Here is a 22196-nt window from a genome sequence, read left to right as displayed (position 1 = left end):
TCCTTTCCAAATAGCCCTTCATTCCATCTTCTGCACACTATTAAGGTGGAGAGCTTGGTATGACCAGAATGGCCTCCCTCCCCCTAGGACTGTCCCTACCATCTAACAGTGGCTAAAGCCCCTGCATTTGTCCCTTCAGTTCCCACATTTTTATACTTAGTGATTCATGCTAGTAAAAAGTACTGCTACTTATTATTATAACTAAAATAATAAAAGGCAAAAGTTTATTTCTGCCTTCTACATTCTCATCTGAGTTTATGCCAACTCCAATGTTAGTTGGGGAGGACTCCAACTTATAGGTTCTAGTCTATAATAGTCTATTTTCTACATGAGAATCCAATCCAATGATTCCAAGTGAAACACACACATGAACATGTGCACAAAATTAGCCACATGCATGTGCACACATGCATGCACACACACACATACACACCAAGACTAAACTTACTGTTTTCTGTAAACACCTTTATTTTCTTGTTCTTGTCATTGGTTTATATCATGCTGTCTTCTTCTAACCTCCATGTTAAAATTGTTACCACCAGCTCACTATCCACAGCAACTAGCAAATGCCTCATCCATTGGGCACACTTGATGACTTTTCAGTGAAACTGACAAGTGGCTTTTCTACCTTGTAACTGAGAATGGATGCTACAGCATGGTCATTCTTAAGATTATACAGGTGAGTGTTTTGTTTTTAGGGAATTTTTCACACATGATGCCCTGCTCTATAGAATTAGAGTCAAGGCTGGCGGTCTCTACCAAAACTGAAGCTCACAGTTTCCCTAATGGAGATTCTACTGGCTACCTTTCCTAGAAAAACATAACACACACACACACACACACACACACACACCAGCATTCAATGATGGCTTGGTATTTATAGGTAGGAAGCACAGAGTGTGTGGCAAGAAGAATTCATCTTACAGCAAGTACTTTTGCATAAAACACTATATCACGGTGTAGGCAGGCTTACCTACTTATGCTGTACAGAATAAATTTATGAATCCTTTCAGTCCTCTTCCAGGGGGATAAATCACATTCTATAAAGTTCTCCAATTGTAAAACTTCTGACCCACCTCTTAAGAAATGGATGAATCCAGTACTGACAAGATTTGAGTTAGCAAACACTGGGCACTACCACAGCCAATACAGTAACACAAGTGCCTAGTTGTTTCTTATGATTGGCAGGCATGAATTCTTCAAACTTGGATTCAAATAATTTTTCTAATCTCAAATCTGAAATCAAGTATTTTATCTGGCTTCCACAGAATATTTTAGTGGGAAATGATGTTAGACACAGTCATTCATGCCTGAAGCAGCACAACAACCTGTTATTTGAGGGGTTGGTTTGTATTTTGCAAAGGGCATATACAATACATATGTATATAATGTAAGCATATATACAGACACACAAGACACTTGTTAAAATGCATTATTTAAAGCTAAAACACAACCAAACTCCAAATTTTGTTTCTTATTGAAGACAATTCCATCTAATGAGCTTGTCATTGGCATTGCAAACTCAAAATTACTATGACATGGATGCTGCTGTCATGAACATGCGGCAATGAGACTACCTGAGCAGGGCTTGAAATTTACCAAGAACAGGGAAGACAGAAAGGAACAGAGGGAATGAGAGATATGAGGATAGGAAGGGATCGGGTAGTAAGGAGAGGGCTGGCTGGAGTGCAGAGGAGTAAAAAGGGTGATAGAGGTGAATGTGATCATAAACCCCATATTCAAGACCATACTGTTAAAACTAAAAGTCTAAATACAAGGTGGCACTTTTGTGGCAGGAATAGTATCTTTTAAATATTACAACTTATGACTTTAAATTTAGGATACCTTGAGTCCCATGATTTTGTAAGGGATAATGTAGGTAAGTTCTGTGTGTCTCTAACCAGTTTCCTTCCATGACAAAATCCTATGATCTAATCAAAACTGGGAAATTGACCAATGCAGTGAGACTACAGAGTATTTACATGAGGATGGGGACCTGTGTGTTCAGAATTTCTGTTGATATACCCCTCCCAATTTGCTCAGTCCATTTGTATGTCTAATCTTGGCTCTTTTTTGGGTGGAGTCCTCTGCCCTCTGCTACTGTCTTGAATACAAAGCTTTGAAATGTCCCATGAAGTGCAGTCAGTTGGTTCTTCCAATTTCACTCTTTACAAACATCATTGTAGCTACTTTAGTGCCATTTTACAGAAATGTGGCCTATGCTTCTATATCTACAAAAATACCTGTTTTGCTACAAGGTCTCATTAATTCTTGTTCTTCCTACTTCTGCTTCCTCAGCACTGGCTTCACAGGCATGTTCCGCCAACCCCCCCCCACACTCACACACACACACACACACACACACACACACATGCACACACACTGTGACTTTGGTAGGAAATGTATGACATTCACCTGTGAGGTGGACCACACTGATCATTCCTAAGCCAACTCACTGTGCTGTCTTCTATCTATGAACATTGTATGTCTCCTGTTTGGGCTCTGGCTTCTTCCACAACCATTTTGTGCTTTTAAGTTCACTCTTTCTATATATGTTTTATGAGACACTTTTGCCTGTGTATTTTATTTCTTTTTCTTTCTTTCTTTTTTTTTCTTTCTTTCTTTTTTTTTTTTTTTTTTTTTTTTTTTTTTTTTCCGAGACAGGGTTTCTATGTGGCTTTGGAGGCTGTCCTCAAACTAGCTCTGTAGGCCAGGCTGGCCTCGAACTCGCAGAGATCTGCCTGACTCTGCTTCCCGAGTACTGGGATTAAAGGCATACGCCACCCACATCCTGCATTTTATTTCTTTTTTTGAGTGATTATGAATGTTGTTTAATTTATGTCTCCATAAGTGACATAAAAATACAACAAACTTTTACATTTTCCTTGTACATTTGTAAGACTTTCTAAATTGAGAATTTCACACATGAATGCTGTATTTGCAACATCTCCACCTCTCCCCCCACACTCCAACTCTTCCCGTGCTCCTCCCTGCACTCCCTCTCAACTTTGCAGCCTCCCCTTCCTTGTTATTGTTATGTCATATGCCCTGGCTGAGCTTGTTATTTCTTTGTGGTTTTCCTTCTTTTTTAGTGGATTCCTTGTGATTTTGTCCACTGATATTCATGCCGTATATAAATAGGGATGGATGTTATCTTTCTCTTTCTTCCTTCCATCCCTCCCTCCTTTCTTCCTTCCTTCCCTCCTTCCTTTTTTTCTTCCTTCCTTCTTTTCTTCCTTTCTTTCCCTCTTTCTTTCTGTCAGGCTTTTATTTCCCTTCTTATCTCATTAGATTCACTAGAACCTCCAACAAATGAACACTATGCTGTGGAGTGATGACAGCCAGCATCTTTGCCAGCCTCTTGATGCAGTTTCCACGGCTACATACTGCATTAGCAATGGATTGCCTGGGATGCTCTTTCTTGGGGTGAGCCATCTCTTCCAGTGCAGTCTTTTTGGGGATTACATATGATATTAGCAATGGACCACTCTGCTGTGGGTGCTCTTTTTTGGGGCAACACCATCTCCTCCACAGCTGTCTTCCTAGAATGTCTGTTGTTGCATGTTGAATTTTATTGAATGCTTTTTCTGCATTCATTGAAACAGTGACATGATTCTTCTTCTTTAGCTTATTTGTATTCTGGATTACCTTGAATGGTTTTCAAATATTGAAAATACTTACATTTTTGAAGACCATTGACTGACCACAGTAAATATATTTATTACAAGTTTCTGGATTTGGCTTGCTATAGTTTTTGAGTATTTACCCAATTTTGTTCTTGAGGGACAGTTTCTTGGTGTATGTGTGTTCTAGCTTTTGTCTGGTGTTGGGATCAGAGCAATGTTAGCTTTGTAAAAGAAATCAGAAAGTACTCTGTCTTATATTTTCTGGATCAGACTGATTGGAGTTGGTACTAATTTTCTTTTAAACATTTGGTAGAATTCTCCAGTTAAGCCATCTGTAAGAAAGATTTCTTTTTTGGGAATTCTGAATTTTCAGATTCCTTTCCTTGACTGGCCTGCTGGGACGGTCTGCTCTCCGGGGTGAGCTGAGGTAGCTGAGCTCTCTGAGGAACTGGTCCATTTTAGCCTAACCATGGAATCACGCGGAGTCACTTGTGTTCCCTTTTCATCTTCCGGGTGCTGACAGGGCCAGAGGTACTTTTCCGTCTTATTCCTGATACTGTTAGTTATATCCTTTTATGGTCAACCTTACTAGAAGTTTTTGTTTTTATTTATGTGTTCAAATGACTATTTTCTTTTTTTAAAAAGATTTGATTATTTTTAATTATGTGTGTCTCTGCATATGAGTGCAGGAGCTCACAGAGGACAGAGGAATTGGATGCTCTAGACAGTTGTGAGCCACTTCATGTGGATGCTAGGGACTGAATCCTCTAGAAGAAAAGAAAGTGTTCTCAATTGCTTAGCTATCTCCCCAGCTGCCAGTTGCTTAGTTAGGATTAATTTTTATTCCACATTTTTTGTTTAAGTTTTTTATACAGTATATTGGATCAAGTTTTTTTCATTCCTCCAACTCCTCCCTGATCTTTCTGCCTCCTCCATACCTAATTTCATGATCCTTTTTGTCTCTTTCTCAAAAACAAAACAAGAAGCAAAAACCAAGATGAGCATTTGATGTTATCATAGACATTCCTGCTATGTTGTGTTAATATGTTGTGCTTTCCTCTTCAGCCAGCCATATATACATACAGCTATATTTTTCATGTATTAATTCTCATGTTTATATATGCAAATATATAGAAGTTACACACACATACACACACAAATTCTCTCCACTCTCCTCTGTCACTTTAGCATGATGTGGTATCTAGGGGCCCAGTTTAGTGGCAGGATATCTAGGGGTACTGTTTAGTAGCAGGGAAAAAAGGGACACTGTTTAGGGGCAGGGTACCTAGGGGCAGTGTTTTGTGGCAGGGTATCTAGGGGTACTATTTAGTGGTAGGATACCTAGGGGTAGAGTTTAGTGGCAGGGTATCTAGGACTACTGTTTAGTGGCAGGGTTTCTAGGGGTAGTGTTTTGAGGCAGGTTATATAGGGGTGCAGTTTAGTGGTAGGGTATCTAGGGGCAGTTTTTACCCTCCAAGTATCTGCATGTTTTCCTTTTATCCTTTGAATTCCATCATGGTGGGTGAGCTTCCTCTTTATTCCTCCCATGCTTTAGGACTGGTTGAGTTTTGGGTTGGGGTCCAGGATGTGGTCCACACCCATGCATTCCCCAGTTCTTAGGAAAATGGAAGCCATGCCTCAGTCAGCCCAAGTGTCGTGCTGGCTGCTGGTCCTTGTTATACACTTGTTCTCAAAGGCATAGGGAAGGGCAAGCTGAACCTTCCACTTAGCCTTCTGTCCCCCATCTTCCTTGGAAACCTCTGAGTAGACACCTCACTTGGACACCTCACTGCCACCAATGGCAGCATTAGTCTACTTCCCTTGGACATCTTCAATACTTCAGGGGTGCTGGATGCCGTCCTCCTGGCCCTTGTCAGCTGCTATCCCAAGCTGCCTGCCCAACAGGAAGACTCATGTTGTCTTTAAATTTTGTCAGCTGGAAGTCATTTACAAGTTTATAAAAGATCTGAGTCAAAACAGAACAAACTTCCCAGGAAGGCTATTCAGGAAAGGGATCAGTCTTTGTAAATCATGAAGAGAGCTGCCACTGGTAAGAGTGGCCATCAGCCCAAGACAACACATTCATGTGGAAAGGACACGGAAGAGCCAAGGTGGAGTGGACGGGGGGGGGGGGGGGGGCGGGGGGGGGGGAGGAGCAGCGAGTCTATGGAGACCTTGAGGACCAGATTTGGCCACTGTGTTCCAGACAGGGAAAAAGCAGGCAACCTCAAGACCCAGTGAAGTGGACAGATTTCTATGCAGGTAAAAACCTATCATAGAAACCACCCATAGCTTAGCAACTGGTTGTCAGGGGAACAGAAAACCATCTGTTCTCACTATGGCAGTACCCACCTGGGGCAGCAGAGAACAGGTTTTAGGCAGAAGGCATTCCTGAGCCATTAAGACAGTTGTTCTGCCCAGGGCTCTGTTCCTATGGTTTATCACCATAGGAACAAATGGGAGACAAATGGGGAGATGGGGGAAAAGCAAAAGAGGGAGGCCAGGTTAATTCCCTTATTTCCTCCATCGTCCTCCTGTAATGGGTTCTTGGATCTTCCTCATTTCTTCACCTAAAGCCTGAAAGACAGGCTTCAGGATGTGAATAGTAGCACCTCTCAGGCATATAATAGAGAAATTTATATGCATGCAGCCCAGAACAAAAAAAATCTTCAAGGAAAACGTCATGTGTTTAAAAATTTCTCTTTGGAATGAATGATTCTGCTCAATAAAATTACTCAAAAGAAAACTTAGCATTCTGCTTCTATCCAGCTGTGAGCAGCAGTCACCAAAGCCTGTGATGGTGCCAAGCAGTGGGTCGGGCAGCAGCCAGGGAGCCATGAGAGCAAGCTGCTTAGTCGAACATACTTACTGTAATACTCCCGCACCACAATAAATGCAATAAAAGATAAGTTATATGAGCCATAGACAAAAAGCAGTGTGGTGTAAGAGTATTAATTGCTGTGAATCACAGCCCATCACAATTCACAGTATCCTGTCTCCACGACGAAACAAAAGTCACAAAACACTGGGACCCATGTATTCCTCTAAGTGATGGCTACCAAGCTTGAGCTTGGCTCATCTCCAAGGCAACAGGAATATAAGGCAAGACAGAACCTCAGCCATGGCTCCCATCTGCTCACACAGGTATAGCTCCCCAAATTAAAGTGAAGAGCAGCTGGCTGCCATCATTTGATGAAGAAGTTTGGGCAGGGGTCAGATTGTACCAGTTGCCTCCTCAGCCTGCATGAACCCTGGGACCAGTGGGAGAGTGATGCAAGGGTGGGGGAGGACCCAACCCTAAGTGCCAGCTATGCGGCTGGTACATTCAGTGTTTCTGAGAATAAGGCTTCCAGATTTCCCATCAGCCAAAATCTCCACTTATATTTATTCATGCGAAGGCAAATCCTCTAGATCTCACCCAAACTCCACAGCCACGGCTTCTAGGAGGCAGGCCAGGAACACACACTTGTCATTTCCTAACCAGTTGGTTGTTCGGATTCATGGTAAAGAACCAGGGCGGGAGAAAATGGAACCGGTGAACTGCGATAAAGTCCAAATGAGCATCAGTGAGGGAGGGGGCCCCTTCCAGCTTTCACCCAGTCTCACGCCTGGGGCTGAACAGTAAGTAGTCAGAGGTGAGTCACTCCCAGTGCCTCAGTTTCTCCTCTGCCCCATCATGATTTACACCAAACTCTAATGATTTTACTGGCACAGACCATCAATAAATGCAGTGTCTGGAAGGATTGAGAGGAGGCCTTCCCTGGATGTGGCTAAGTGTATTGAGTGGCCCTCATATATTGAGATTTCCTATTTGTCTTCTGTGTGGCTGATAGCCAAGGCTATCAAAATATAACTGCTGGCTAGATGTGGTTCCCTATCATTGAAAACCAGCTCTCAGAAGACTGAGGCAAATAGGATTGTCATGAGTTCAAAGCCAAGCTTGGCTACATAGTCAGTTCCAGACCAACGTTGGTCATGTAATGAGTTCTAAATCAGCTGCTATGGGGGTCACAATGTAAAACTCTGTCTCAAAACAAAAACAAAAACAAACAAAAAAAACAAAAACAAAAAAAGCAACAAAAATGAAAAATGTATCTGGACTGAGATTATCTGAATTAAAAACAAAGTTTGCTTCAAGTAGTATTACATAGCTAATTGCTCTCATAAAGCTCAATTTATGAAATTTGGAAATACTGAGTAGCCAAATTCAGCATCACCTCCAATTCCTTCTCCTACAGATTGCTAGTCTTTATCTTGATCTATTTTGTCATCAATTTTGCTGTTTTGTCTTTTCAAGAGCCTAGCCTCTGAACATGTGCATCTTGCTTTGTCAGAACATTTTGGTCCTGTGTGTGTGTGTGTGTGTGTGTGTGTGTGTGTGTGTGTGTGTGTGTGTTTACCTCCTGTCAGTTCAGTTACTGGTGTCCTCTGGGGTGTGTGTATTCACCTCCTGTCAGTTACTGGTCTACACAGTTATAGAAGTATTGGCAGCCTTGCAGAAGAACTGCATGATGCCAGAATCCAGGGTAGTCATCACCTTCCTCCCAAGCCAAGCAGAATCCCCTGCCTGACCCCATGGTCACAGTAGCAATGGCTCCAGCTCCCAGCATCTGCCCAGAATGCCTGGGGTTCAGTGATGTCTTTTCTCCTTGACTTCAGGATGGCGGATGCTCCTGTCCTGGTCTCTGAGCCACCTCAGGTCATTGACATTCCTTGTAAAATCAAACCCTGAAATTCATGTTGTTATCTTGGAAATTTTAATGTGTTTTCCTTTGAGACTGCCCTAATTGGAGAGTCCCCAAAACTCTGTTTGCTTTGCTGCTCTTGGTGCCAACACTTGAACTCTTTGTACCAGCTGTGTAGCTCACAGAACAGCAAAGCTAATGGTGTAGTTGGGACAGCCAAATGCTTGGGGAACAGTGATGGGTCTTTCGGAGGTAAAAAAGGAAGCAGGGTTGCAGGAAGGTTCAGAGATGGGGCACAGAAAGAGATGTTAGATTCGTTTCAGAGAAGCTGCACGGTGGTGAGAGGTCCCAGCCACTCCCTGAATCCAATCATATGGGCAGAGGGACCACAACAAAAGTAAGAAAAAAGAAATAGCTAGAGACTAGAAGCTGCAGATGCTGCATTAACTCTGCTGTGTGTGCCCTCACTGCCAGCCACAGTCACATCAGGGATGGATGGGCACATCTGAGCACTGGCACTACCATGGGGGAGGGGAGTCCTGGGTTTCAGGTAAAGATTCCCTACTCAGGTTTCAGCTGTCTTCATTTCCCTTCCCTGTTCCTCTCACCTCTCTGGGTGGTACCCACACAGATATACACACAAAACACTAGGCTAAATTTTGATCATTTTCCAACTGCCTTCATGCTCAGCTATGCAAGCCAACATGCTAAGGTCAAGCCAAATTAATAATTACATTATTATGCAATTAAAATATTCCTGAGCTGGAAAGTGACATTTCCATGTGGTTGAGATGCTGAATGTTAAAAGATTCTCTATAAAGTCCCCTACAGTGACAGCTTAGGCATGTAAAAACATGTCATGTCAGGGCTTGGGTGACTGGCATGTATTGCTGTCATAGTCTATGTTATATTTTTGCATGTGAATGTGAGTATGGAGTTGTTTATTACTTTCAACTTAATGATCTAATTTTGTGTCCAAGGTGTTACAGAGTAAACACCACTTTAATATAAAAGAAAAGCCATACTCAACAGAAATATGATAAAAGCTCAGTCTTATGCTGGCTAGATGCAAATCAAACCACAGATGTGACATCATCTCATCCCAACTTAGAACAACTCAAAAATGCACAAAGTCACAAATACCAAGAAACTGAGACAGACCCTTTGCTCCCTGCTGGTGGGAGTGTAAATTAGGATAGGCAGAATGGAAATCAAGAGAGAAAGTCCCCTCAAAAGCTAAAAATAGAAATGCCCTCTGATACACTGATTCGTTACTGTGTGTATATCTAAAAGGGAAGGAACCATTACACCAAAAAGATCCGTGCACTCTCAGGAATACTGTGGCACTACCATAGCCATTCCCTGGAGTCAACCTTAACAACAGGAGAGCTAACAAAACAGAAACACAAGTTAACCTTGGCTGAACTGAAGGCTGGTGTGCAGGAGATCCTCTGCAACCATAGAAGACAAGTCACAAAAAAGGGAGCATGTCAGGGAAACCAATACAAAAGAATGCACATGACTGTTACAGCATTTCTGCACTTGAGCCATTTGAGCACGGATGTTTGCTATTTGATTACGACCAGTCAAACTCAGGTCTGTGAGTGAAAACTAAAGCAAAGAGTTTCAACAATAAGGAAGGGACCAGATATGCCACTGGAGCTGCCCACATTCTTTTCCAGTTACAGGGACCGCCTACCCTTTCTACCCTTTCTGAATATACTTTAAAAGTTGGCACAAGCCAAAAAAAATTAGAATTAAATCTTGATGGCATACACCATAGAGAAGAAGAACTCTAAAGATACCTGGAACATCTGACTTGTACAATGGAGAGTGGAAGCTACTTTCTACTCAGGAGAAACAAACTTAGGGACAGATTGGTCAAAAGGTCAGCATGTGACAAAGTCCTAGCATGGAGAAGAGGAGATGAGAATGAAGTCCCACCCCTAACTGAGGAGTTGTTGGTGTTTTATGGATGCTGAGAGAGCAAGAATCGCTTATCTTTTAATGCTATTATCTCTGATATATTGACCACACACCAGGGCAGGTCACACACCTATGAACAGTCAACCAACACAAATGAGACTCTATTGGTGGTCAGAGGGGGGTGAACAAAGTTGGGTGGGTAGGATGAATTTTATCAAAATACATTGCATGAAAATATCAAGAATTAAGAAAAGTAAAGTATTTTAGATTTTGGTATTACAGTTTCTCAACTAGTAATGAACAATTTCAAAATCTGAAATGCATATGAAACTGGAAATGCATTTTGGATGAGGGACATTTAGCTTGCCCTTGGGTTTCTTGGTTTGCTAAAATTTAAAAGTGGTTTAAATATAGAAATTACCTTTTGAATTGATTTCATTTTCAGAATGAGCTGAGAGAAAGTGAGTATTTGGAAGGTTTCAGGGAGCTCTATGAGGGTCTGAAGCTTCTGAGAGAGGCAGTTGGGTCACATGTCTGGGTGATCATCTTCCCAGGACACTGAGTTACAAGTGCCCCCCAGCCTGGCACTCAGAAGATCATCAATATTTATGGAAGAGAAGTAAATCTGTGCACCATTCATGTCTCCATCCCCTTCCTGCATCTTGTTATTTACAAGATGCAAAATATCCTCAGAGAAGCGGTTAGGATTAACAGATGATAAAAATGCAGAATTTTGCAGGCACACTTGTGAATTCAATATATCACATCAGAATATATGCGAAGATTGGTTTAGCAAAATAAATAAATGATCATTTTCAGGAAATGCAAATGTCTGTGATTATTTTCCATGCCTGGTTACAGCTTCCTTCTCAGTCTGTCACAAGGACCTTAATCCCCTGTGGGCTGGAGGGCGGGCACTCGGGTTTGCTTATATAACAGCCTGCCCAGGCTCATCTGTCTGAATACCCAGCTGATGGGGACAGTTTGAGGAGGTAGGGAATAGTTGGGGGAAATGGACTGCCTGTGTAGTGTCAGAGTTTGGGGTATATTATCTGCCCCCACTTCCTGTCCTCTCTCTACCTCTAGACCCATCTAGAGGTAAGCCAGCTCTCACCATCAAGCCTATGTGGCCCCTATTGCAATCCCACTTTCACAGGCAAGAGCAATTGCACACTCAAATAATAAGCTCAAATCAACCTCTCCTCCCTGAAGTCTCTTTTCCTCAGGTGTTTGGTTACAACATCGAGAATAGTAACAAAAATGATAGGCTTTATTGTTTTTCCAAGAAGTGATTTCTCTCAATTGCTTTTGGTATTTCCTTTTGGTTCTGATTAATAACAGGCACTGGGAACAAGAGGTAACAAGAAGAGTCATTATCTCAACACCAAGACGTCTGGATATTACATTTGATGCAGCTGAAATTAATGAGTATAGTTCATTTGTTCCTTTTAAAGAAAAAAGTAGTAATAGGAAAATGCCAATATTTTAGGAGATTCGAAGCTTCATATTTACAGTTTTCTGTCTGGCCATAAAAGTAAGAGGAAGTGTTGAACTAGAAATAAGTAGAAGCTAGGAATCCCTGTACTTGTCATTCCTGGGAGGGAGAGAGAGACAGACAGAGAGAGAGACAGAGACAGAGTGACAGAGAGAGACACAGAGAAAGATGCATCCCCCAGGATAACCTTCAAAGAAAAAAATTGATGAGGAAGACACAAGAGACAACAGGGTCCTGCTGAGACTAAGTTTTATTTTTAAAAACACCTGACCAAGAAGGAAACAAGTAGGGACTGTAAATTAAGCTCTTTCCACGTGGGTCAAAATGTTTTCATCAAATAACCTTTGATAGATAACCTTTAATGGCATCAGTTCTGCTGAGACCAGACAGAGTTGATTGTTGTGTCTGGGGATTCTGCCTGGAGAAAAAGTGGGAAGAAAAAAAAAAAGCCACCCATTGATTTGTCTGTCTGCTTTGTCATTTTATTTACAGCCCCACTTCCACAGTCTTCCTGGGTACATTGTGTCACCCACAAGTCTTCAGAGACAAAGGCCAGGGCACAAACTATAAATGTCACTCCTGACACAGGTGTTCCTGAAAGTAAACATGCTTGGGGAGACCCCATGCATGACCCATGTCAATAGTTCAAGAGTGCAGAGGTTGATTTTAAACAGTATGTCACCCAGAACATACTAGAATTATCACTGGAGTGAAGATTTTCCTATGCAGGGTGATCTGGGTGGCAGCACAGTTCTAAACAAGGGGTCATTTTCAAACCCAGCTTATTCAGTGAGGATGCATGTCCTTTGTGAGAAGAAGAAAAGCATTCAGGTATTTTACAGATGACCCTGTTTCAGTAAAACCTTCTTATCCTCACTCCATGTCCATCAGCAATATGTAAGTTACAAACTCCTGTAGAAATCACAACCAGAAATAGTACTGATCCGGGTTTACATGTCTGGGATGACAACTCATTCCTCGTGGATGTGGTGTAGGGGGTTAAGGAAGAGTCCTGCTGCATGCTTTCAAAACCATACGCACACTACAGAAGGGGACTATAAACTTTTATCCCATCGTAAAATTACAATGCAGAGTACACACACAGATTGCAAAGTTTTAATTTTCTTAAGGGAAATAACATTTAAAGGATATATTTGAATGCACAGTAAGATCCCACACACCTGCAGGCTCACTCACAATGTTAGTTATAAAATCCAAATGCTAAAGAATGTAATGGTTCTAAGGAATTCTTTTTAATCAAGGTATAGTATAGCTACTCACCACAATGGGGCCTGTCTAGTCAATGAAAAAGACAATGTCACATTAGCAGAAGTTAAGTTATTCATCTGAATGTTTTCTCTTTCAGTGCCATTTTATGACTTCCATAGATGAAGAAATCACTTAATTGTCTTTATTTACCTTTCAGGGAAATCTATGAAATGTGGTGGAAAAAAAGAGAAAGAGACCATAACACAAGCAGAGTGGTTACAGCTGTCCTAATGTCCTAACTCACGTTAGGAAAATGCCAAGTATTCAAACAGGAGTTACTGTTCTGCATAACACATGTGCTTTTGTAAGATACAAGATTTACAAACTCTGGCAAGCCAGATAAGGATATTTTACCACTTAGCTTGCAGAAGTTGGCCTACCGGTATTGTCATCCAGACTAATAAAATAAAATAAATAAAATAAATAAAAAGAAAAAGAAATAAAAAAAAAAACAAGAAAAAAAATGGTAAACTGACTGATCACTCAATTTAGTTTTGATCTCTCAGATTGTTCATCCAAAACTTTGATTAACCTTGTGGCCTCCATACACCACTGGCCTTCAACTATTGGAGCAGGGGTATGACGGATATGTATACTTGAGGGAATGTGTAAAAATAGTCACTCCTACATGTCTGTCAGCCAAATACTTAACCACCACAAGAGACTGTGAGGTTCATATTTATATTTTCCTTAGTTATAAATTTCAGGGGTGTACAACTGAGAGTCCTTGTTTTCAGAGTCACATAGCTCTGGAACAAAACTCAAACTCAGCTTGTGTAGACCAACGCCTCTTCCCTTTCCTTTACACCATGGATCCTTTAAGGTGTAGATATGATAAAGTCTTGAGCGTGCAGACTCAGTAGGTGGAGGGGAGATGAAGACATGGGCATGTGTGTACTAAGAGAGGGCCCTGCCACCACCAGCAACTTATGTGCTGTTGGTCTTCCCAAAATTCATGTCCACTCAGAATAACAGATGTTTATCTGCAATTTCTTTCATGTATGTAATTTGTTAAGACTCAGAAAGAGCCATATTATATGAGGGTAGACCTAAAATGCTAATGGAAAAGGAAATAACATGTGACACACAGAGTGTCGGGGTTGGGATAATACATTCCCGCATCAGGGACTGACTACATCCTGTTTCAGAAGAACCTGCAGATACCAGAATTTGAACTTTCTATTTTCCATTACTGGAAAGATATATTCCTGCAGGGTGAAACCACCCAGTTTCTGGTCTTCTGTAGCAACAGCTATAACTTCACCAGTAAGTGTAAGATCTTGATGAATCACCGACCTTCACCAAAGGATTGCTTAGAGAAAGCCAACACAGAACTGTTTATACACAAGGATGTGGTCACGTGCAAGTGTCAGGCACAACTGATGACTGATCAAATAGCAAGTTGAAAGTAGTATAGATTAAGTCAGGAACACAGTATTCAGAGAGATAGCCCAGATCTAGGACAGAGGCCATGGGATTTCCAAGTTAGAGAACCCACTGGAGACAGAGTTCTCACCATGCAGGAATCAGCTAAAGATAGAGCAAGGGTCAGAAAGAAACTCTACAAAGTTACTTGTTAATGTGCTTCCTTTTCTTGTGTGTAAACTCATATGAAAACATGATTTTTGAATTCTCTTCCCAGGCTGCTGCTGCAACAACAAATGTGGACCTCGTGACTGGAAATGACAGGAGTCTCTCTTCCCATGAAGAGAGAAGGTGGCTGGAGCTCAGGCTGAGCCTGCCACCCTCATCTAGGAATGATTGAATTTTACTTGCTCATGACCTGTATCACTCTAACCATGGCAGTTTGGGGTCACATGACTCTGCACCCCTCTCTGCACACTACCATTGCCCAATCTCAGATGATCTTATCTTGCATCTACAGAGACACACACTAAGACCTCTTCTGAGCAAGGCTCTTGCATGCAAGAGAATGTGTATTTCACAACTGAATTTTTACTTAAATTTCATTAATTCAATCATTACTCTTAGACTCGGATCACTACAACTCCATGATCCCCTCAATTTTCTCACATCAAAATTTAGGGTCTTTAAAGCATGATTTCCAACAATAGTTAGTTTATAGTCATCTTAATGGAAATCTGGCTCTCCTAGAAGCCAAAACTGTCAAGCTGTAATTCTTCTCTCCTTCAAGATCCTTAATTTTAACAGCCAATAAACTCAGACTCACTTGCGGCTTTAATGCTTATCTGTCATTTAAATCACCAGGTTAAGAGCAAGCCCTAAGACAGGTAACTTCGGGTATGATTTAAAATTGACTAAAACAAAATAAACAAAAAGAAGCCAAGCCCCAAGCCCCTAAAGCCTTCTTTAATTCAAACGTATGCTCATTAATGAGATCATGTTAATATTTCATGCACAGCCTCTCCCTGTTCACTTTAAAATATGCCTGTAATGGAGACTGGAAGCTGCACCATGCTCCTAGGGGTAATGAAACATTCAGATGTGTTTAGGAAGGATCTTCAGATGTAATTCAGATAATGGTGCTTAAACATTTCTAAAAGGACCTCCGAGCTTCCGCCTCAAACAAGCTTCCTCCTCAAACAAGCTTCTGAAGAGGTGTGAAGGTTTGTCTTTAGAGTTGTCTGCTTAGGTAAGTCCACCCTGCGCCCATCCTGGCAGGAACAGGGGAACAATGTTGGTAGTAACAGCTACACAGGGTGTAGCATATTCTTACTAACACAGCAAGTAAGCACAGCAGGAAGTAGCAGAGTGATGAAAGGCGTTTTCCACTGTCCACCTGCTCAATAAGAGGCTCAAGAGTACATGGGTTGGGTTCATTGAACTCTCTCCTAGTGAGGAAATACTGGGGTCAAAGGTCATGGACACATACAAGCTGCTTTTAGGTGGGCGAACCTTTCCCATATCTCTTAACTGACAAAATGTAGAGTGTCCCTTTTGTTTTCTGATGCAACAGATCAACACACAAGTGCATGTGTCTACATCTGACAATTCGAAAGGCATATGGGCTGACATATTGCTGCAAATCACATAGAATCTACACTGTAGCGTGTGAATGAGTCCTTGGGGAGTCCTTTGGCTACAACTCATTAGTACATCTCACCGAAATGAAAGATTTCCGTAAAGCCACAAAATCGACTCCAATTATGGAAAACTCCCTTAAAAAACAAAACGCTTTTAAAGGAAAAATGCATGGTTCCACAGGGGCTTTGGCTCTGTACCAACTAACCATTGAGCTGTCCCTGTGTTCTTTAATTTCTCTAAGAACTTGGTGAATAATTCCCCATTAAATTAAACTGCTGGCTGTTTTCCCTTAAAGTTTCAAAAAAAAAATTAAAATTGAAATGCTATTAGGTGCTCAGAAAAATATTTACAACTGAACTCAAAATAATCAAGCTACAATTCCAAACCACACTATTGCTGAGTTTTCACGTAGTCAGCACTTTTTATGGGACTGCTTTGTCTTTATGGCACAGTACAACAGACTTACAAATAAGGACGTTCAAATATATGCCTAATAGAGCTGCTAGAAGGGTTGAGAAAATAATTTCCTAAACTATAAGACATCATGATACCTGACTATATAGCATTGTGCATTTTCTTCCTGCAATTCAGAAAATGTATAATATAAATGCAGGACTTAAAAAAATCTAGAGACAACACCAGAGCATTCCCCTAATTGTAAGGACTTTGAAAAAGCCAAGAAGAAGTTAAAACTAGTAACTGTTCAGAGATCAAGATACAGAATCTTCCATCAATTTCTATCTAATGACATCAGTCCACTTCTCATGGGGGCCATCTTAGCCCTAACTGACACCTCAACAGGTGAGCTCTATCCTCCTTTCTGGGCTTCCCAGAGTTTTCTCTTGTTCACAGCTGTTTTCTCCATGTGATTCTAAGGTTGGATCGTCAGTCAAAATTCACATTTCTAAACATGGGTTTGTTTCATCCCACTATCCAATTAGGGATTGCATTAAACTTCATGCTGCTGGTTCAGAATATCTGAGCCTGAACATTTCTGCTTCTCTTTTCTCTGGGAGCATGTGTCTTGGGCTGACATACTGCACTCTCCCTTTCTCAGCTATAGGAGGACTGTGGAGTACTGCTGGGCTCTGACCCATGGCTTTGAGCACCCTGCTATGACTTCCTCCCTGCCTCTTCCCACGAATGCCGCATCCTTATTCCTTGCTACTATACAAATGTGGATGCTGGCTAGTCAGCAAAAAGCCTGCTTGGCCTTTCCCCCAGTCTATCTCATACCACTTCCTCACTTATCACTGCCTCATCTTCTCGAGAGGGTGAAGCCATCAGCAGGTACACACAATTATCCGTGGATCAGCCAACACCAATAGATGCTTCACCTGACACTCTTTCCACATTCAATGAAACCTGCAACCTTTCCCAAACTAGTGGGTGTACATGGGGGCTACCTGCCCAGTTACCCTTACTGCCTCCCCCAATTGCAGATGCTGAAGAACAGGGAGCTCTCTCAGACTGCTTTGCGCCACTGAGTTTGCTGTTCTCTGCCTTCCACCTGTCCAACACTACTGTCCTGGCAGAAGTAATGGAGGCTACACCTCTGTGCTTTCTGACATTTGGCCAGGTAAGGCCACCTCATGCAAGCTTCCCTTTGCTGTGGCAGTAATGAGCCCTGGGTCCAGTCCCTGTTTCTTTGATACTGAGTGTGAGGGTGTGCTTGATGCTATTTGGCAGGTGCAGTAGCACACAGCAGCCTGGAGATTTCAACTTAGACTCTGTCAAAGTTCTTTCCTAACCTGAGTTGTTTTCTGCCTGCAGTAAAAGTGGATTCCATCTATGCAACTGAGTTTAGTGTACTACAGTGAGACACATTTCCAGAGTCCAGGACTTCACTGAATACTGTCCATTCAAAGTTAGTGAGCTCCTGTAAAGAATGTCTTTATGCTTTTCCCAGCTAAATAACTGCTTTTTACATAATATTAGGCTGGTAGCAGCAGCATATTAACTTCTGTTCCTTTGCATTCTGTCATCTGACTGCTTGGTGTGTGCATATTTCTGGCTCATCTCACATCCTCTTCTGGCAGACAGTGGAGTATTCGTTAACGAGGGAAGAGATGAACTTCATCAGTCCTTCCTTTTCACTAAGTGGTGTGTGTGTGTGTGTGTGTGTGTGTGTGTGTGTGTGTGTGTGTGTGTGTGTAATTCAAAATGGAAGACATCAATAATAAACAAGAGTTGGTTATAGAAAAATAGAGATGATTTTATTAAGACATGATTGAATGTGCTGTTAAATACACTGGAAGGATATTTCAGGTCTTTCTGGGAAGGAGTTTATGGCAGTGAGATGGACTCAGGAAAACTGAGAGGATTAGAACACATGGCCTAAAGAGAATACTTGCATGAGGGAGTGACAACAGGTAAATCACATGTCAAAGATGCAGTGGCATTCTAACACGAGATGACAAAGGAGTGTGTGTGTGTGTGGGGGGGCACCACTCCGGGCAGGGGTTGGACTCCAAAGTAAGAAACCAGTTTTACAAACCCAACTAGAATGCTGGGAGAGGCCAGAGGATGTGATTTCTTGGGCTCTAAAAAATACTTTAATATTAAGCCCACATTCAGGCCAAGCACACTCAGAAGCCCAAAATTTGAGGATATATAAGAAAGATGTCCCCAAGTGTGGAACAGAGCTATTTATGCTGCTCCTGGTGCTCTGTTCGTATTAATGAAAGCCTATATACATAGTGAGATAGTTACCCTGCTAAGCACACACTGTTCTGAGGTGTCAACCCAGCCTCGAATCAAAGGCTTGCAAAAGGTAGTGACTATGGGCTGTTTATGTGGCTTTTGAGTGTCTAATAGCATATCCTCAAACCCTGTGCTCTAAAGCTTACAAACCTCCTGTGCATCAGCACACAGGGCACATCATGTGGTACATAGGTATACAGGGTACATCACATGATACATGGGTACACAGGGCACACCACATGTTACATGGGTACACAGGGCACATCACATGTTACATCAGCACACAGGGCACACCATGAAGTCCTTCTACTCACCCTTCCTGCGTAGTGCATGACAGTGAAGGCTGGGCCTTGGCCTTTGAAAGCGACATTCCCATTGCCATCCTTTATAGGGGAATACACTGTGTTTGTATTTGATGATTCCAGGAGACTCTGTAGCTTTCTGGGCAGGTTTGGCTCCACTGACCAAATCACTTGGCTCTCCTCATCCAATAGGGAGAAGAATCCTGATGGTTTCTGGAAGTCAGGGAAAGTCAGAAGTTTGCTTCTATTGCTCCACTTGGTACCCTAGATGCATGCCTTCTAATCCTATTATAGTCACATAGCTACTCAGATCATGAGTGTCTTGCCCATTGCTGCATGATGGCTCTGCCACCTTTGGTCTCTCCGATACCACTCTTACCCAGACAATTTGGTAGCAGGAATAAAGAACAGGCTACAATGTTAGGAAAACACACATGATAAAAAATAGAGAAATCTACTTTTGTACAGACAGAAAGTAGACAGTGAAAGCCTGAACTTTTTAAATACCCAAATGGCGTCTGTTTGAAACGCTCTCAAGCATTTAGAGGCATAGAGGCACGTAAACAGAAGCTGCTATTCATATGCTTAATAAAACAATTTATCACACTTTTATTATGCCCCCACTGTGTATGTGTGCATGTATGCGTGTGTGCGTGAGTATGTGTGTGTGTGTGAGCATTTGCACATGTTTACATGCCAGGGTATTCATGTGAAAGTCTCAGGGAAACTCGAAGGAGCTGGCTGTCCCCTTCCACCAAGTCTGTCCAGGATCATAATCTAGGTCATTAGCCTTAGCGATGAGCACCTTTTTTCCACTGAGTCATCTTGCTGTCTCACATAACAGAACTTTACTTATATAACAGAGATATTGAGTCAGAAGTTTTTCACCTTATGCAGAGATAAAACAAGTATGACTATAAACACGTGCTGATGACCTCAGGCTTAATTTTAACCACAAATTAACTTAACCAAAGGTTATTTTGTTTTTGTTTGTTTTGTTTTTTTAAGATTTATTTATTATGCATACAATGTTCTGGCCTGAAGGCCTAGATGCCAGAAGAAGGCACCAGGTCTGATTATAGATGATTGTGAGCCACCATATTGTTGCTGGGAATTGAACTCAAGATTTCTGGAAGAGCAGCCAGTGCTCTTAACCTCTGAGCCATCTCTCCAGCCGCCCAAAGGTTATTTTGTGTACATACTTTTCCTGCCAACCTTTCAAAATTTAAATTTCAGAACCTTTGAAGACCAATACAAAACATGTGACATATTTCATGGTATCTTTGACCTCATACGTTAGCTTATGAAATTCATTCTGTACATAGGCCTCTTGTAGCTTTCCAGAAAAGACTTTTAGGTTTAATGAGTAAAGGGGTGAGTATCATTGTACCATCAAGCTTGGACAGTTCTTGGCTTTGTGGGAAGTGATGAGTTTTCTGCTGTCCCTTCAGGCAAAGGTAATGTGTGCTCCTCAAAAGACTACTGGGGGACTATAAAGGCATTGCAGACCCTCATATATAAGGAGACCTTACAAACAAGACCTTTGGAAAGAAAATTCTCTCTATCCAGTGCAGCTTAATGCACACATCCTGTGAGGTATCTAATTATGTTATGTAAGTACCTGGAAGAAGAAATCCAAAACTCCAGTCTGGTTACCAGGAGAATAGGCAGTTTCCATGGCAACTCCTTCTTGTACACACTCTGCTTGCTCTTGTAGGAAAAGCACTTCTTGGATATAGTGGTGCATCTTCTCGTTGGTCAGGTTGACACAGAGCTGTTCAGGGAAGAGAACAATGAAGCAGATAAAGGGGGTGGCCATGCATAGACACTTGCTCATAGTGCAGAGTCCCCCGCAGTGACATATAGACTAAATAGTCCATTAGGATGACTCATGAGTCTTGCCCTAGAAGGCAGCTTCACTCAGTCACTTCCGAGGTCATATTGTCCCAGTGTTCAACATGAGAGGGGGCATGTTAAAAACAAGAAATTGGAGCCACGGTGCCAACATATAAACATCGAGTCTCAACTCTTAAAAACAAAAGGAAAGCCTTCTTCTCAAAGGAAGATGCATGGACTCTTGTGGACAAGTGGACATAAAAGCCTTTCTGCTGGGGGACTCCAGGGAGAGGGGAGTGTCTCTTGTGTGCCCTGCTCTGGTTACATATTGGTGGTAGGTGAGAGTGAACATAGATTTTCCTGTAGCAGTTACATCCAGACTAAGGGATTCATTGCACAAACAGTGTTCTTAATCAGAATACACTTGTTGACTACCCTCTTTCAAGTAGCTAAGAATGATATTCTTAGTTAAGTTTTCATCTTAAAATATTCATTTATTCTTCTACTATCCTCCTTGCTCATACATAATATCGCAGCACACAAACCTCAATACCCCCTCTCCACTCCCTTCCTCTCCCTTCTTCCCATAAACCCCCTCTTCTACATTCTTGTCCTTTGGGGAATCAACTGAATTTAATTAGGGTTTCTCTTCAGCCTAGGTAATGCCTGATTTACTGAAGCTGGGGCAGCTTGCCACTGGCTATAGTACTAAGGGATATCACTTCCACCAAACATTAACTGCCTCTAGATAATTTGGGAGGGATGAGGCTTCATGAGTTCTTATGCCACCCATGATGAAATTGTCTTGTGTGAGAAACCCTAGATCTATGAGTTCATGAGTGCAGATACCATGCCTCATGCAAAAATGATCAATTCGAATCAAAATATCACTTTTCTTCCAGGCATTTTCTTGCTTTCTCTTTATTTATTTTTGATATTTAGTTTTAATCCTTTAAATTTTTCATACATATGAACAATGTGTCTTGACCATACCCACACCTCACTTCTTCCTTCCAACCCCCTGAGCCACCCAATATGTCTCCCTCCCAGTTACATGACTTCTTTTAACCCATTGAGTCTAATTAGCTCATATGTGCAGGCATGTAGGGCCATATCCTAGGGCACAAATTACCAGTAGCCACCTCCCAAAGAAAAATGCCTTTCCTTTCCCCATCAGTCATCAATCACCAATGTTCCTCAGCTAGGGGAGGATAGCTGCCCTCTGGTGGAATTTTTCACTAGCCTGATCTTGTGGAGGTCTATGCAGGTAACCAAAGCCTCCTTTACTTGAAAAACTAAACTAAAAAACACAGAGGCTTGTTCTTACTTATCAACGACACCTTCCACC

The 22196-nt window shown here is 41.8% G+C and overlaps 1 protein-coding gene across 1 annotated transcript in view; it reads right to left on the bottom strand.

The window, feature by feature from the left end:
* Myo16 (myosin XVI) overlaps window positions 1–22196 on the bottom strand; it is a 335766-nt gene that overhangs the window by 126875 nt on the left and 186695 nt on the right. The window contains exons 22-23 of the mRNA XM_051181974.1: window positions 20634–20786; window positions 19025–19225 (exon numbers count right to left, since the gene is read on the bottom strand). Coding sequence (XP_051037931.1) covers window positions 19025–19225; window positions 20634–20786 — 354 coding nt within the window. The remainder of the gene's footprint in view (window positions 1–19024; window positions 19226–20633; window positions 20787–22196) is intronic.

Source organism: Phodopus roborovskii, unplaced genomic scaffold, assembly GCF_943737965.1.
Source record: "Phodopus roborovskii unplaced genomic scaffold, PHOROB, whole genome shotgun sequence".
Taxonomy (NCBI): Eukaryota; Metazoa; Chordata; class Mammalia; order Rodentia; family Cricetidae; genus Phodopus; species Phodopus roborovskii.
The sequence above is the reverse complement of the archived record's forward strand: the minus strand, read 5'-3'. Positions and strand labels throughout refer to the sequence as shown.